General features: G+C 44.8%; 1 protein-coding gene across 3 annotated transcripts in view; it reads left to right on the plus strand.

Moving 5' to 3' along the window:
• The window catches only part of btsz (bitesize), a 141,735-nt gene that overhangs the window by 107,546 nt on the left and 19,559 nt on the right, over nt 1-14,630 (plus strand). For 2 of the 3 annotated variants that reach the window (XM_070105988.1, XM_070105989.1), the window contains one exon: nt 6-11,594. The exons of the other annotated variant lie outside the window; for it this stretch is intronic. In XM_070105988.1, coding sequence (XP_069962089.1) covers nt 6-11,594 — 11,589 coding nt within the window. The remainder of the gene's footprint in view (nt 1-5; nt 11,595-14,630) is intronic. 3 annotated transcript variants of the gene reach the window in all.

Consider the following 14,630-nt stretch of genomic DNA (forward strand, 5'->3'; position numbering starts at 1 on the left):
CACAGATGTTTACGACATGGAAACCTCTTCGGAATTGGAATTAAAATCGATAACATTCAATCACCAACACTACAATGTGGATGCTGAAGAATTTAAACTCGTCTTCATTAATTCCTCCGACTCATCGTCTTCCGGCAAGGATGAGGAGTTCGAGGATAGCAGTTCCACCACTTCATCCACACACAATTACAGCAGCATTACCATAGACGATTGTGATTGGGATTACTTTGAGCCATCAATGATTTGCACCAGCGGTTCCATAACCAAACAAATCATCTACTCACCATGCGCCTCGCCGTTGGTCACGCGTCGCAACGCCATAACGCGTGACTTCAAGTCTAGCGAGAGCACCGCCTCGCCCACCGAATCGCCACTACTTTACCGCAAACCGCTTGTCTATTGTCCGCGCATACGCGAAAGTGACACCGGCACCGATGAGGAGCTGCTCATGCAAGGTGAAAGTTCTTCACAAACCAGCTCCGATGGCTATTTTGTGCGTGCACCAACCGCCGTCACGCCAAACGGCAATGCGACTGGTCGTCAGCATCAACAGCAGCAGCCGCAACAGCAACATCATCAGTTGAGCGTGAAGACACGCATCAAAACGCGTTTTGTGGGCAAAGAAAGCAAGCATCACCATCATCATCATCACTATCGACATCATCATCATGCCACAGCCAAGCAAATACAGGAGAGCTCAGCTACACCGCCACTAGGTGTCTGTAGCTGTGGCGGCGTTACACAAGTGCCGCTTGCTGCACCGCCGCAGCCACAACCGCAATATGTGCCCATACCAGTGCCGGTGCCGATACCAGTGCCCATGGCCGCCTTTCACAGCTGGCACCCCAACGAACTGTTGAAGGGCGCAGCTAATACGCATGCCGCCAGCCATTCAGACATACTTAACATTATGGATAAAGATGAGCAATTGCGCGCCTCTCTGCAGAAGCTCTGGTGCACAGCAGGTCCCGGTTTGGCACAGCAGACCGACGAAGCGGCCACCAATTTACAAGCAGCCGCTGCAGCGGCAGTGGTGGCAGCCTATTCGAATGCGGCAACCTATCAACAACTGAGCGCCGGCAAATCTAGTGAACTAACTGTTGATGAAGGTGGTGGCGGGCCTTTGTTGGGTATGCAGGCAAGACTCGCGCGCGCCGGTTTCAAGTCGTCGACGCCAGAACTGAGCGCCTCCATGTACTCACAGGGTTCGTCATCAGGGTATGGCACAACTGCCACAGCTGGCAGTTTGGAAACATTGACCAGCAGTGGTTTGGGTGAATTTGGTAGTTTGAGCCGGTTTGCGGCAAACAGCCTACAGCAGCAGCAGCAGCAAACTATTTACCAACAACAACATATAAATAATAACAACAACTTTGGCTCACAAACCACAAACAATACTGCCACCAATACACTAATGGTGCAGCAACAGTCCACAGCTGTCAGTCAAGAAACCAACAAAACACAAAGTTATACCAACACAAACAACGGCAACAACTACACCAGTATTGAAACTAAATGCGGCGAACAGTTGGCGTTTAGTTTGCGCGAATCACCAATATTAGTAGCAACAAAACCGTCGACGCGTTCGAGTCGTGTATTCAGTGAGACGGATCAACACGTTTTTGCTGAAGTGAACGCGTGTGAAACACTTGAAAATGAAACGCCCACATTTGTAGATGGTCAGCGCACAACAAGAGCAACAACAACTCACTATAGTGATTATAAAAAAGTACTGAGTCGAGCGCGAAATACCGATAAGCAGCAGCAGCTTTTACAACAAAAAAACGTTGATATCGAAGTTTCCGCGAACGCATCAGTTGATAAGCACAGCAACTTTGAGAGCACTGAGGACGCTGAGGGCATAGAAGAGGATATAGCCGCCGCTGAATGGCAGTTATTAGCAAATAGTTGCACATCTACTAATAACGCTAGTCATCGTTTCCCAGAAAACAACAAACAACAACGGCAACAACAGCAAAGGTTATCATTAAAAACAGCTGAAAAAACTGTGGAGCCAAACGAGTTTGCGCATTTGCAAGAAAAACTTGCAGGCGGACAGGTAGGCCGCGACGAAACAAACAGCGGCTATGTTAAAACTTGTACTGCCATACGCACAGCAAACATAGTGCGCCAACAACAACAATACAAGAACAACAGCAACAACAACAATAAGAGCAATAGCAAAAACCATAAAAATAAAACTAATATTAATAGTGACACAGACAAAGAGTGGAGCAGCGCGCTTGTTGAAAAGGCGAATGAGGCGTCGTCGTCATCATCGTCATCGTCATCGTCGTCGTCACGGAGTGACCAGAATATAAAACAAACAAAAAACAACGCGCTAGCCGCCAAACAAGTCGTAAAAGCAACAAAACCAACATCAACCATACCAATTGCCTTGCAAAGAACAACAAAAGGTGTAGCAAGAAAAGACACAGGCGTTGAAGTAAATTCGACAGCGCGACTATCGGACGCAGCATCAGCGCGAAGCCGAAGTCAGAGCAGCGATCGCTTAGCAGAACAAGCAGCGGCGACGCCGTATTGCTATGACGACGACGAGCTAAGCGACGGTGTGCAAAGCTTAAGCACAAGTCCGGCGGCGCAATGCTGTAGACACACGGTTGAAGTAGAAAAAGCGACAGCAGGCAAACAAAATCAATATAAACTTAAGGTAGCCAACAACAATAACGTAGCGGCAAGAACTCGTTTGGCGAACAGCGTGGACGCCAGCACTTATAGTAATTCCACCACCACCACGACTACCACTTGGACTAACCACAACACCACTGGTAGCAAAAATAACACTGTGCGCATAAGCGCTGACGACGGTGACACGGAGGAAAAGGTGGTTGTTTCGCGGAGCGGAAATAGCGATGTTGGTAAAGCGCACAGCGGCAGCGCGACAACTAACTATGTGCATGACGCCAACAGCGCCGTTGAAGACGTGAAAGGAATTGAGCAAGGCGCTGCCAACAGCGCAGTTTGCAGCAAGCGTCAGCGCGTAGCTGAAACTAGTTATTGTCTGAACACTAAAGCGGGCACTTGTAAGACTGCAGTGAAGGCGACCAGAACTACAACAGAACGATCAGAACAGCTGCAGGAAAATGTCGAATTACTTTTGTTAATACCACTAAAGGAAGAGGAAAATCTTTTCGAAAACCAACAAGCAATCTTCCAGCAATACAGTAATATTTCAAAGAAACGCGGCAAACAAACGAAATCCTATAGCGCCATGATTTCGATTGGTAAATTGAAGAGCGATGCCACAACGGCAGGCGGCTATCTACAAAGTGAAAATGTATTCTCGTCTTCAGATGCCGAATCGGCAGATAGTGGCGATACAGACACAGATTTGAGTGACAATAACAAAAAGGAATATAAGTCAAAGAGTCACACCTCTACTGCCACAGCAGCTGCGTCCAGCGCGCGACGCTCTGTGCAGCGCAGTTATGACATCGCTAGTGTTGCGGGTATCGAAGCGCTCATTGTCAGTCATTTGGACGATGATGAGGATGGCGATGTGTTGGCGACCAGCACCGCTGGTGAACCATATGCGCGCGTTAGACGCACACATTCACGTAGTTCCGCCACTTCCACGAAAGATCAGAATACCAATACGAGCAGTGAAAACACAACAACCAATAGTTCGAGTTCTTCCGAGTCGATCGACACTGATGACACTGGCACTATAGCCGATAGACGACCCAAAAGCAAACATTTCTCTAAAGTATTCGTAGTGAATCGTGTGCCACGGGCGCAACGACGACGTGGCGTTTCAACATCTAGCGAAAATGATTCACAATCATCGGATGCCAATCTCGAAGACTCATCCGACAATGATACAGACACAGAGCGCCCCGATTGTGGTATTGTCTTGAATTCGGTGAAGGTCATTAGTGAGGAGGAGGCGGGCGCAACGGCCAGCGGCTGGCATATGACGGATGAAAGTGAGAGTGATGATACAAGCACAAGCGACAATGAACGGAATGCGCATAATGATGCTGAGTATCAAAGCGACAATGATGATGATGATAATGTTGCCGCTAATAATCGTATGTGCAATGCAGTTAAAAGTGAACGCGGACATGCTGTTGGCAAATATGTGGCAACTTCGGCCGATGAGATTGCCAATTGTATTATTGTCGTTGGCGGCGAAACCGATAATGAAGCGAACGGTAATGGCGGTGTGGTGTTGCATGCGATGCGACTGTTGAACGACGAAGAGGCGGAGCGGCAAGCGCTGATTGAACGCGAACGTGAACGTGAACGTAAAAAGACCACGGCGGCGGCGTCGGGCAGTAGTAATAGAGCGCGCGCTATTGGTGGCACAGTTAGCAAGAAAGTGGCAAGTGAGACAGACATGGCTAGCGCCAACGGCCACAAATACATAGGCAAAAACACTGAAAGCAACAAAAACGCTGAAGAAAGCCACATGCAATGCAGAAAATCAAGCGATCGTATAACGCAACAATTAGAGCAATTAACAACAGCGCACGCCGATACAAACGAAAAAACAACAAAAATAAAAGCAGATCTTACAACAATGGCAGCAAAAAATCAAGTAGAAATTAAAAAAGATTTAGATAGCAAAACAGCTGTTGCAATGCCAAAACATGCCATAACAAACACAAATAATGAAACAGATGCGCCAACGATTTCGTTTGAATCCAGCGCAACTACAACAACAAACAAGTGCTTTGAAGGTACTAACGAAACACTGATGCACGCTGATGGCGCTGGCAGAAGCGCACCAACAACTGCACACGATTGGGAAATAGACACGCAAGAAGCCTGCGATGAATTGCACAGCATTTCGAACGACGTTAATCGCTTATTGACGCTAACAAAACAGAACTCCGAGCTCGAACTAAAATTGCAAAAGTTACGACGCGGCGTACAAGAAATCAACAAAGACCATCTGTCTTTGGCCACTAATGCTGAGGACGCACTAAGTAGCGCAACGCTGGTGGATTACACATCCGCTACTACAATTACGTCGCATAGCATTTCAAAGTCTTCTTCGCCTACTACAGCGACGATGACACCTGAGCGCGGCTTAAGCGATGACGACAATGGCGCGACGGAGAACAATACAGAAGCGCACAAAAGCGATGACGCGCGCAACATTGTTGCTGGTTGCAATGATGACGCAACTAATAGGGACGCGTACAGTGTTAGCGGCGACGAGGTGAGCGGTGCGCGACCACTGACAGCAGTTGGTTTTGCACGCGGCGACGAAACGCGAGCACAGCGCCAACAGCATTACGAGTGCGATATGGTTGTGCATGAAACTAAAAATAGTTTGCAAACAGGTTGTGCTACTACAACATATACAGAAACAACTAGAACAACAGCAAACAACACAAAGATTGCGACTACAACAAAGGGGGAAGCAATTATTGGTGGCAACGAAGTACTTGCAGCGAATGTAAATATGTTGAGTGTAGACGAGGCGGTCAAAGTGGTGGGAAAGGCGAGCAGCAACAAAGCAAACAGCGTGCGCAACGATAGCGCGGCACAGGAATACGCCAAAGTGGTGAAAGAAAATACAGAAATAAATCAAAATGAAAAAGTGCTTGAGCAAAAACGAGCTGCAAAACAACAAAATGCAGAAAAGGCAATGAAGGCGGACCAAGGTGTTGAATGTGAGCCGTACCGCTTGACTGCCTCTAAGGTTGGTGAAACAGGTAAAGAGCGCCAGACTTCCGAGAAGCACGCATTTGATTCTATTGAAAAAGAAACACTGAATGTGACTGAAATGGAAGCAGAAGAACAAAAACAACAACAACAAAACGCTGACAATACTACGGTGCCGAAAGACGATAATCGCATTGTTGTTTGTGATGAAAACAAAGAAGGCGAAGATAATAGCACACAAACGGCAAACTTAAAAGAAAAGCAAAACAAGAAAATATCAACAACTACCAAGCAGCTACAAAAGGCACTTCAAAGAGATAATAAAATTGAAGAAGCGCATGTAAATGAGCCGCTGGACGACGGGGTGCTGCCGCCAAATAAAAGGCCAACAACACTAAGCGCGAACGAGCTGCAAAAACAGAAAACAGGTACAGGTACGAGCCGAACAGCTGAGCAGTGTGCTAATATAGAATACAAACACAAAGAAAACATAGTAAAAGATAAAGGTGAAGAAAAAGCAGTAGTAGATGACGAAAGCGAAGAAGAGTACTTACAGCCACTCCAGCGACCAGCATGGCTGGGAAGATTCAGCGAAGCGTGCAAAACGACTAATGAACTAGCGCCGCCGCAATCGCTCTCCGGCTGCTTTATGGACTCGCTAGAGCCAACGAGTATGCCAGCAACTACAACTAATAACATAACAACAGCAACAACAAGCACCACAAGTGCACTTGCAGACACCGACGAGCAAAAGCATAAAACACCTGAGCAAATTGTTTACCGAGCTACACAAATGCTGAACGACGGCGCGGCAGCACAGTCAACTGCAGCAGTGGCTTGGCATCCAACACTGGAAGCGAAAGAGTGCGCGCAGGTAGCTGAAGAGATAAGATTGCAAATTATTGAAACGGCACAAGAGCGTCAGCGTGTTTGTGAGAGCGGGGTGAGTGACGCGCCAGACGAGATACCAACATCAACAGCAATAATTCACAACTTTGAAGAGCACGAACATGGAAATGTCACTAAATCCACCAACAACAACAACGCCGACAATACCGTCAATGAAGTGGCTAACATCGTGTCGACGTGTTCGGACCGAGCGACAGCGGCCGTGGAAGTCGTACGCGCAGCGTCCGCTAGTGTTTTGGCCAACTCGTTGTGTTTAGTTGAAAATGAAATGTTAAACGCGAAAGACCGCAACGACGGTGACGGTGCTGGTGATAGTGAGTTTGATAATAACGGTGTTGTTTTGTTAGATTCTACACAAAGTGGCAGTGCAATTTTACAAATTCGCGACAAGCAAAGTGCACAAGCACAAAACGAAGAAAACGACAGCAATCAATGTGAAGAAGATAAATCGCTCGAAGCGGAGATAGTGCAAAATAAATCAAATAATAATATCAACACAAAAGTTGGTAGTAATAGTGTAAGCGCGTGTGTTTTAGGTGTGGAAAAGTGCGAAGCGGCGCAAAGTGCAAACGACGAAGACAACGAAAATCAACAAAAATCAGGCATAATTGAGAATAATAGCAACAACAGCAACAACGATAAAAGTGTTACAAAAGCCAATCATAAAGTTAACGCCAAAGTGGTGGTAGTGAAAAGCCAAATAATAGAAAACGCTAACGAAAAAGGTTACGAGCGTGAGCGTGTACGTGAACGCGGTTACGACGGGCGCGCGGGTCAAGCAGAAAGCACATACGACGACGACGAATACGAGCGCGTAAACGTTTCAAAAGAACAGCAAAAGCAAGCGCCCATTATAACGTCATCAAGCGCTCGATTGGAATACGCTGAACGCGACGTTGGAGCGGTAGAAACAACTGCAGGCGCAGGAGCTGTACACACCACATACGCACCCTATTTCAGTGTCAACAACGAAACCTTTAGTGGTAGCAAACAATTCGATAGTATTTTTGGTGACGCGGCCGCACCCACTACGCGCACGAAATTCAACGCCAATTCTTCACCTACAGCCGCGAGTCCCTCTACTTCACTTTCGGCCAAATATCGCAGTTTAATCATGATTACAAAAGACAACGGACAAATCGGTAGCGACAATGAACTGCTGGCCAACAGCAATGCCAGCGTTGCATTTGTGGACAAAGCGCATGTGGGCAACAACAACACAGCAACCACTACTACCACAACAACAATAACGACAATAGAATCTGCGGCTACACGCGTAAAACAAGCCATACAAACACACGAGAATCGACTTGGTGGTGTTGGTATGGATGGCGCTGATTGTGTTGGTAGCAGTGCGAATGGTGGTAGCATTATACGTTTGAGTGGTTATGAAGCAAACGCGCTGAACAGTAATAGCAGTCATGCAAATCACGTTAGTAGTTCCCCCGCAGGTTCTACACAACAAAGAACAAGTTTCAGCGATGTGCACAGCATAGCCGCAAGAAACGCCAGCAGTACTAATAACAATAGAGTAGATAGCGCTGATGACTCACTGAAAGCGCCTTCCTCCTCGTCCTCCTCCCTGCTGTATGTGTCATCGCCAGCTGTTCGCAATACGATTAACAACAACAACAATAATAGTAAGGTGACGTTGTCTTACGACATAAACGCCAGTGAACAGGCACATTTTCCCGTAAATACTGTGGATTTGCTACGCGATCAGAAGATTATCTACGGTGATTCGGAAGAGGAAGATTTCGACAATCTTTCGAATGGCCGTGGCAGCGGTCGCAGCAGTAGAGCCGGTGCAGACGACGATGCAGATTTTCTAGATAATGAGGATAACTCAAAAACGAAAGCTGTTTGCTTGGAAGATGGTCTGGCGGACGATGACTCGTGGGTAGAGGAAATCAGTCATCGTGGTGATGAAGATTTTGGTGATGACACGACACCAACTGCATCCGATTCGGAGGATTTAAGTGGCGAAGACACCGTTACGGCGAATGGCATGTTTATCGATCGCGAAGAGGAATTGCGTGGCTATCATCGTTCTACTATTGATTTCACTTTACATACGATAGTGGAGGAGAGTTGTGAAGAAAGTGAAGTCGCCTCATTGCGTGGCGCTGAAGATTGCGGTGAGGAGTTGGATGAGCTAGAGCGACGCAGACAACGTACCATCAATCATCATAATCGCTTGTCGGCTTCCGATTTGGAAAAGTATTTCTTCTTCGATCTGGGTGACGGCAAAGTGATGAGCTCGATTGACACGCGTGGCGACGACACAGCATCTGAAGTGAGCAGTGAATGCTCGGAAGGCCTAGATTCGCTTGGTGTACCAGAAGAGAATGCAAATGATAGTAATAGCGCCGCAGAGCTCGCATCATCGCGTTTGGAGAAGTACTTTCTTTCTGGTTTTATGGGTTTCAGCGCAAGCGAGAAAAATGAATCCGACGAAAGTGGTAGCGTGGGCAGTGATAGTGAAGGACACCCTAGTCCCAGTCAGCGGCGTAAACGTTTGGTACGTGCACGTGGCACACCACGTTCACATAATTCCTCATTGGACAATCTGCTGGTCGATTCGCAATCCTTGCCTGCTGACTCACTCGAGCCGAGTCTTATGCCATCCACTGCCAGCGATCTATTAGACTCTTCCGAATCGGAAGCATTCGATGACACTGTGCTGCATGTAAGCAGTGGTGGCGAGAAGGCGTTCGAGAGCAATTCTTCGGATACGATAAAACGTAAGAAGCAAGTGCGTAAGCGTCATGACTCTTTGGATGAGAAGAAGCTACATGACTCTGCCGAGGATGCTAGTAAATCAGGTGGGGCAAATGCTGAATGTCGCACGCCCACACCCGGCTCAATTAGCAGCGCACAAGCGAAAAAACAACAACATCATAGCCGTGATAGCGGTTTTGTAGGAAGCAATGATGATCTGCTTAAATCTCCCGAAACCGAATTGCCAACGACCAGCGCGGCAGTACGTTCTAAATCGCCCACAGCGCTGGAACAGATAGAAGAGGTCAAAGAATCGCCACTAAACGCCACCAGTTCAACTATCGTTTTACCCGAGGTGCGTATAACAACACCGAATGACTCAACAACAACCCTGCAACCAGATGGGCTTATACTCAAGCCACCACTGCCACCCACAGCCAATGCAAGTTTGGTACGAAAGGATAGTTTCAACAACTGGAGCTCGGATGAAGAGACCAACTTGATGATGTCAAAGATGCGTCAGTTTTTCAAAACACTTGTGGTCGCCACTGCCAATGCGCAGCAAAACTATGGTTCTGCGAATAATTCAAAGGGTACAACACCCAATCAAACCACACCTATTTCTGTGCGACGCATGAAGACAAGACCACAATTAGCATACTTCGAGAATGAGCTTACACGCCTGATGAAAACAGTGCCTGGCATAAATGACGAACAGGTACGTGAAATCGTCGAATACTTGAGCAGTGAGGATACATGGTCCGACTCATGCGACTCTTCAGATTATACCAGCTCCGATCTCGAAGGCAGCAATCGTCGTAAAGGCGAATTAAAGGAGCAAATCTCGGCAAGCTGTCAGCAAATTATAAACAAATTTGAAATAGATGAGGAAGGCGATCGTGGAGACGGTGGTCTACTTGAGGTAGACACGCATGGACTGAATCCGGACACAGCACTGGTATATCAGAAACTAGTAGCGTCATTCTCAAAAATAGCTGTAGGAAATGCGAATAATACAACTACAACACAAGCCACGGTTGAGCTGCCTCCAGTTAGCACAGAGGACGTCGACACAAAGCGCACTGTGGAAGAAGATCAAATTTCAACCGGAAGCACACAAAGCGTAGAACGTTCTCCACAGCTGTTCGCCAAGGTAATGCAACACATCGGCACAAGGCTTGTCGCACTCATGCACGAGGTAAATAGTGGTAATGATTCACACGGCACCAATTCACCAATTGCGCCACAACGTAACCACCACAAACGACTACAAGCAAAAATATCCATTACTACCACGGAAGATGAAGAAGAAAGCCCTTCGGAGAGTGGCGATCAAGCAAAATCGACGCGCAACACACATCATACAACGCAACAACATTTGTCGTATCAACACCACCTACACCAATCGCATCATCTGTCACATCAAATGAAATCAAACAAAGCGCTACAGGACGAAGCAAACAATCTCGCACGTAGCAAATCACACGATCTACTGCTCGACTCAGCCTCGACATCGGCAGCATGTAGCAGCGTAAGCGGTAGCAGTACAGGTGCAACACGTCCACACCACCATCAATCGAGCAGCGGTGTCAGTGACACCGCCGGCGAGGAGTGTGGCGTCGCCAGCGATTATGAACGTTTCTCGTGGCGCGGTAGTTTTGAATCGGCATTACTGGCTAATGGCGATTCCAGAACGAAACTCAGTCAACTCGATCGTGACAACTCATCGTCTGCGTCCGCTTTGGCCGTTGCAAAGCGTCGTTCGGCAGGTGATCTGTTGTTCAACCACAAGAGTATGAGTCGCGAGCAACTAGATCGTGTGCGCTCGTGCGGTAGTATCGGTGGCGGCGATGAAAGGCATCAAGAACTGGAGGCATCACCGGCTAAACCCTGGGTTACCTCTAATGATTGCAAGGATGTGCGACGCTCGAGCGTGCCAGATGCCATCTACGAATCGGATTCCTCAGATGAGGACACATTCGGTGCGCGTTCAACATTACCGCGTAGCCTAACCGGTGTTACGCAAGTGGCCAGCACCAACTCACTGCCACGTCTACCCACTACAAGTATAGGCGCAACAGCTGCGACGAATGTAAGCGCCAGCGCTGCACAAACTACAGTAGCCACATCGACGCCGCTCACCAAATCGCAAGGCGCACTCAATTATAGCTCCGGTGGTAGCGCGAAGAGCGCGCGTTATCGTTCGCCGAGCTTGGCGAGTCGCGCCAGTGCATCCTTGAGCGCGAAGAAGTCCAGCGCTAGTTTGGGTTTGCAGCATTTCCTTTACTCCAAGCGTGATGCGCGCAAGCGCTTGAATATGTCAGGCGGTAAGCGCACATTTATTTTCATTTTATATGTTTATTTATGATTTACTCATTTTCTCTATAAAAATGTTCATTAGTTAGCCGTGAAATGTGTGAAAACATAATTACAATTTTCTTATATGCAATTCACTTTTATTGGCTTGGGTTTTCGGAGTTTTTTTTTGTTTTGAGTTTTTCAAAAGCGTTGTGTCATACAAAAGTTGACGGCGAGGAACGCGTCGCCGTATTTGTTGACTTTCGCTCAAAACAGCTCTATTTATCTGATACAGCTGCGATCGCTACGCGCGTTACTTAGGGCTAGCAATTAATTGCTGATAAATATTGAAAAGGTCAATAACTGTGTTACATAAGCGCGCAATAGAAAATTCGTAGCTATTTGATGCTTTCACTTTTATAATGTACTTTTTATATATATACATATCTCCCTTTTGTAGCTGCAGCTGCATTTACGTACTTCAAAGCCACCACCAACCAAGCGCATTCTCTACAATAGTTGTAAGCGCAAGCTTTTCCTATTTACACAATTAAGAGTCACAGCGACACATACACCTTCATGGCCCACTATTGCGCACCGCACCGAAAAAAACTAAAACAAAACGAAAAACTGCGCGCGTTCAAACGCAATCAAGGTCAATTAACTGTTCCCAAATTAAGCGTGTCTCTTTGAGTGCTTACGGGCCAAAAAGGTTTATAAATTATATTGCACACAAACGCACACACATACATACGTGTTTATGGTTATAAGCGAAAAACTAACAGAATAAACCAAAAAGAAATACAACAACTGCGCCGCTTAATAGTCTGCGGCAGTTCTGCGTTCGCATCCCGACACAACCGATTAGCGGTCAATTCTCGGTTGAGTCAAAGCATTACTTTTCTTCACACAAATACACACCATTCGCCGTTTTAAATTTACAATATTTGTAGCAGCTGCAGTGTTTCGATTTTAGTGGGCGTAGGCGGGCTTTGAACTCGCAAAGCTGTATTTTCTATTTTTAAAAAAGCAAAAACAAAGCCAAAAACCAATATTTTTTATTTATTTACTTTTGTCATTTGATTCGTTTGCGCTTTAATAAGTTCTTTATTTTTAAGCTCTCTTACGCTTGCCTGACATAATTTATCACCATCGCTGTAGGCAGTTAATATATTGTGGGCAGTTTTAATTTAATGTTGTCTCCTTTTATCTATTTACTTCTTGCATAAAGCAATATGTTGTTTTTGGCACTTTTTTATTTGACGCCTTAATTTTTGCCTACTTTATCTACGTACAGCTTAGCATTGCATGGTATATGGTGTTTTTCCTTGAGCTGGCGCAAAGACCCCAATCAAGTTTATTCTGGCTAGCAAACTTTTCGGTTTATTAATTTCATTATTTTCATAGATTATTTACTTCTTTTGCAACGCAAATGCATATATATATGTACATATAAAAAATCTCATATATGTACCTAAATATTACGTATATATGCGCTTTAAATTAACAAAAGTATGAAAAATAACTTTAATTTATTTAGCCTTTTCAAGCGCCGCACACACGCGATATTTCGTCGTTACGCTTGCATTTCCTATTCACTAGGTCGATTAGCCAACCACGCGTCATTTCCTCACTTCCCTTCACTCAAATTTTTGTTGTTTTCGTTTTGTACTCGCTTATTGTGTGCACCAGCATTACAATTACGCCATATTCATTTCTACAGTTTGGTTAATAAATTTTGAAATGCGCTTAACTCGATTTGGTGTTATAGCTACCATATAGACAGTATTCATCTATCCTTTTGCTAACATTTTGGTAGTGTTACACTTGAACATACTTCGATTACAGTCAAGCGGAAAGCATTTCAGCAAAGTAATTTTCGTTTTTGCTTAATCAGAATAAGCTTAAAATGTATAGCAAAAATTATTTTAAAAGCAATAAATAATAAAGATGTATTACAAAACAAAATCTTTAAAAACAAAATGTGTCCAAGATATTCATTCATTTTTCTTAAACAATTTGAAAGTGAAAAAAAAATACTGGAAATATTAGATATATGCTATAGACAATAAATTAATAGAAATTGCGAGTAAAACCGGCCGTTTGTAGTACGAGAGATGCTAGGTTAGGTTAGGTCCCTTAGCATATCGGGGGGACTGTGTGTTTAGTCTTTGAAAAGCCAAATGAAAAAACTCCTGTAGTTGGATATTAGATATCGGCAAAATGCCCTGAACCTATCACATATCTACTTAAGTATTTTTTCTATTTTCGATTTTCTCCTGGATGTCTAAGAATATGAGATCCGAGGTGTTTTTGCGTTGATTTAGCAAAAGCGGGACATGCGAGGAGGATTTGTTGTGATGATTCTATGTCATCATCTTTCAAACAGCTGATGTAGGTGACAACCGTTAAGATGTTCAAGCTAACCGCATGAATCGCAATCGAACAATGTGCTGTTAGAACTCCTATAACATATTAAAGCATATTTTTAATTTAAAATAACTTTATTAGTTTGTTAACGTTTGGTCAATTCATGAGAATTGAGGTATCTTGAAAACATATTATTATGTTTTAGAAGTCGAAAAACGTTGGTTTTTAAAGTTCAGTGCTATAGTTCAAAATCATTTTCTAGAAAGAATTTCTTTATTTTTTGAACAATGTAATAAATCCGGTTATTAGGGAAAAATTCTAGGTTTTCAAACCGTTTAACATCTTTTAAACTGTGTAATGTAAATCTTTTGAAACCGCAACAATTCGTGAAAATCTGTGAAAATAAATTTTGTTTTAAAAAATTATATTCGAAATAGAATTGCAGACGAAATTGGGTGGGGTAAATCATCTAATAGCTTTATAATAGCTTAAAGAAGTTTCCCATACAGGAACTAGGTTTTGATCGTTCAGTTTGTATGGCAGCTATATGCTATAGTGAAAGGACGTGTGCAAAATTCCACGTCCATATCTCTTAAAATGAGAGACTAATTAATTACAGTCCGTAATATAACCTATTCAGAGTAAAAAACATGCTCTGCATTCCGTTTTATACACCTTTCCAATTTTGTGAAGGT

Source organism: Bactrocera oleae, chromosome 2, assembly GCF_042242935.1.
Source record: "Bactrocera oleae isolate idBacOlea1 chromosome 2, idBacOlea1, whole genome shotgun sequence".
NCBI classification, from domain to species: domain Eukaryota; kingdom Metazoa; phylum Arthropoda; class Insecta; order Diptera; family Tephritidae; genus Bactrocera; species Bactrocera oleae.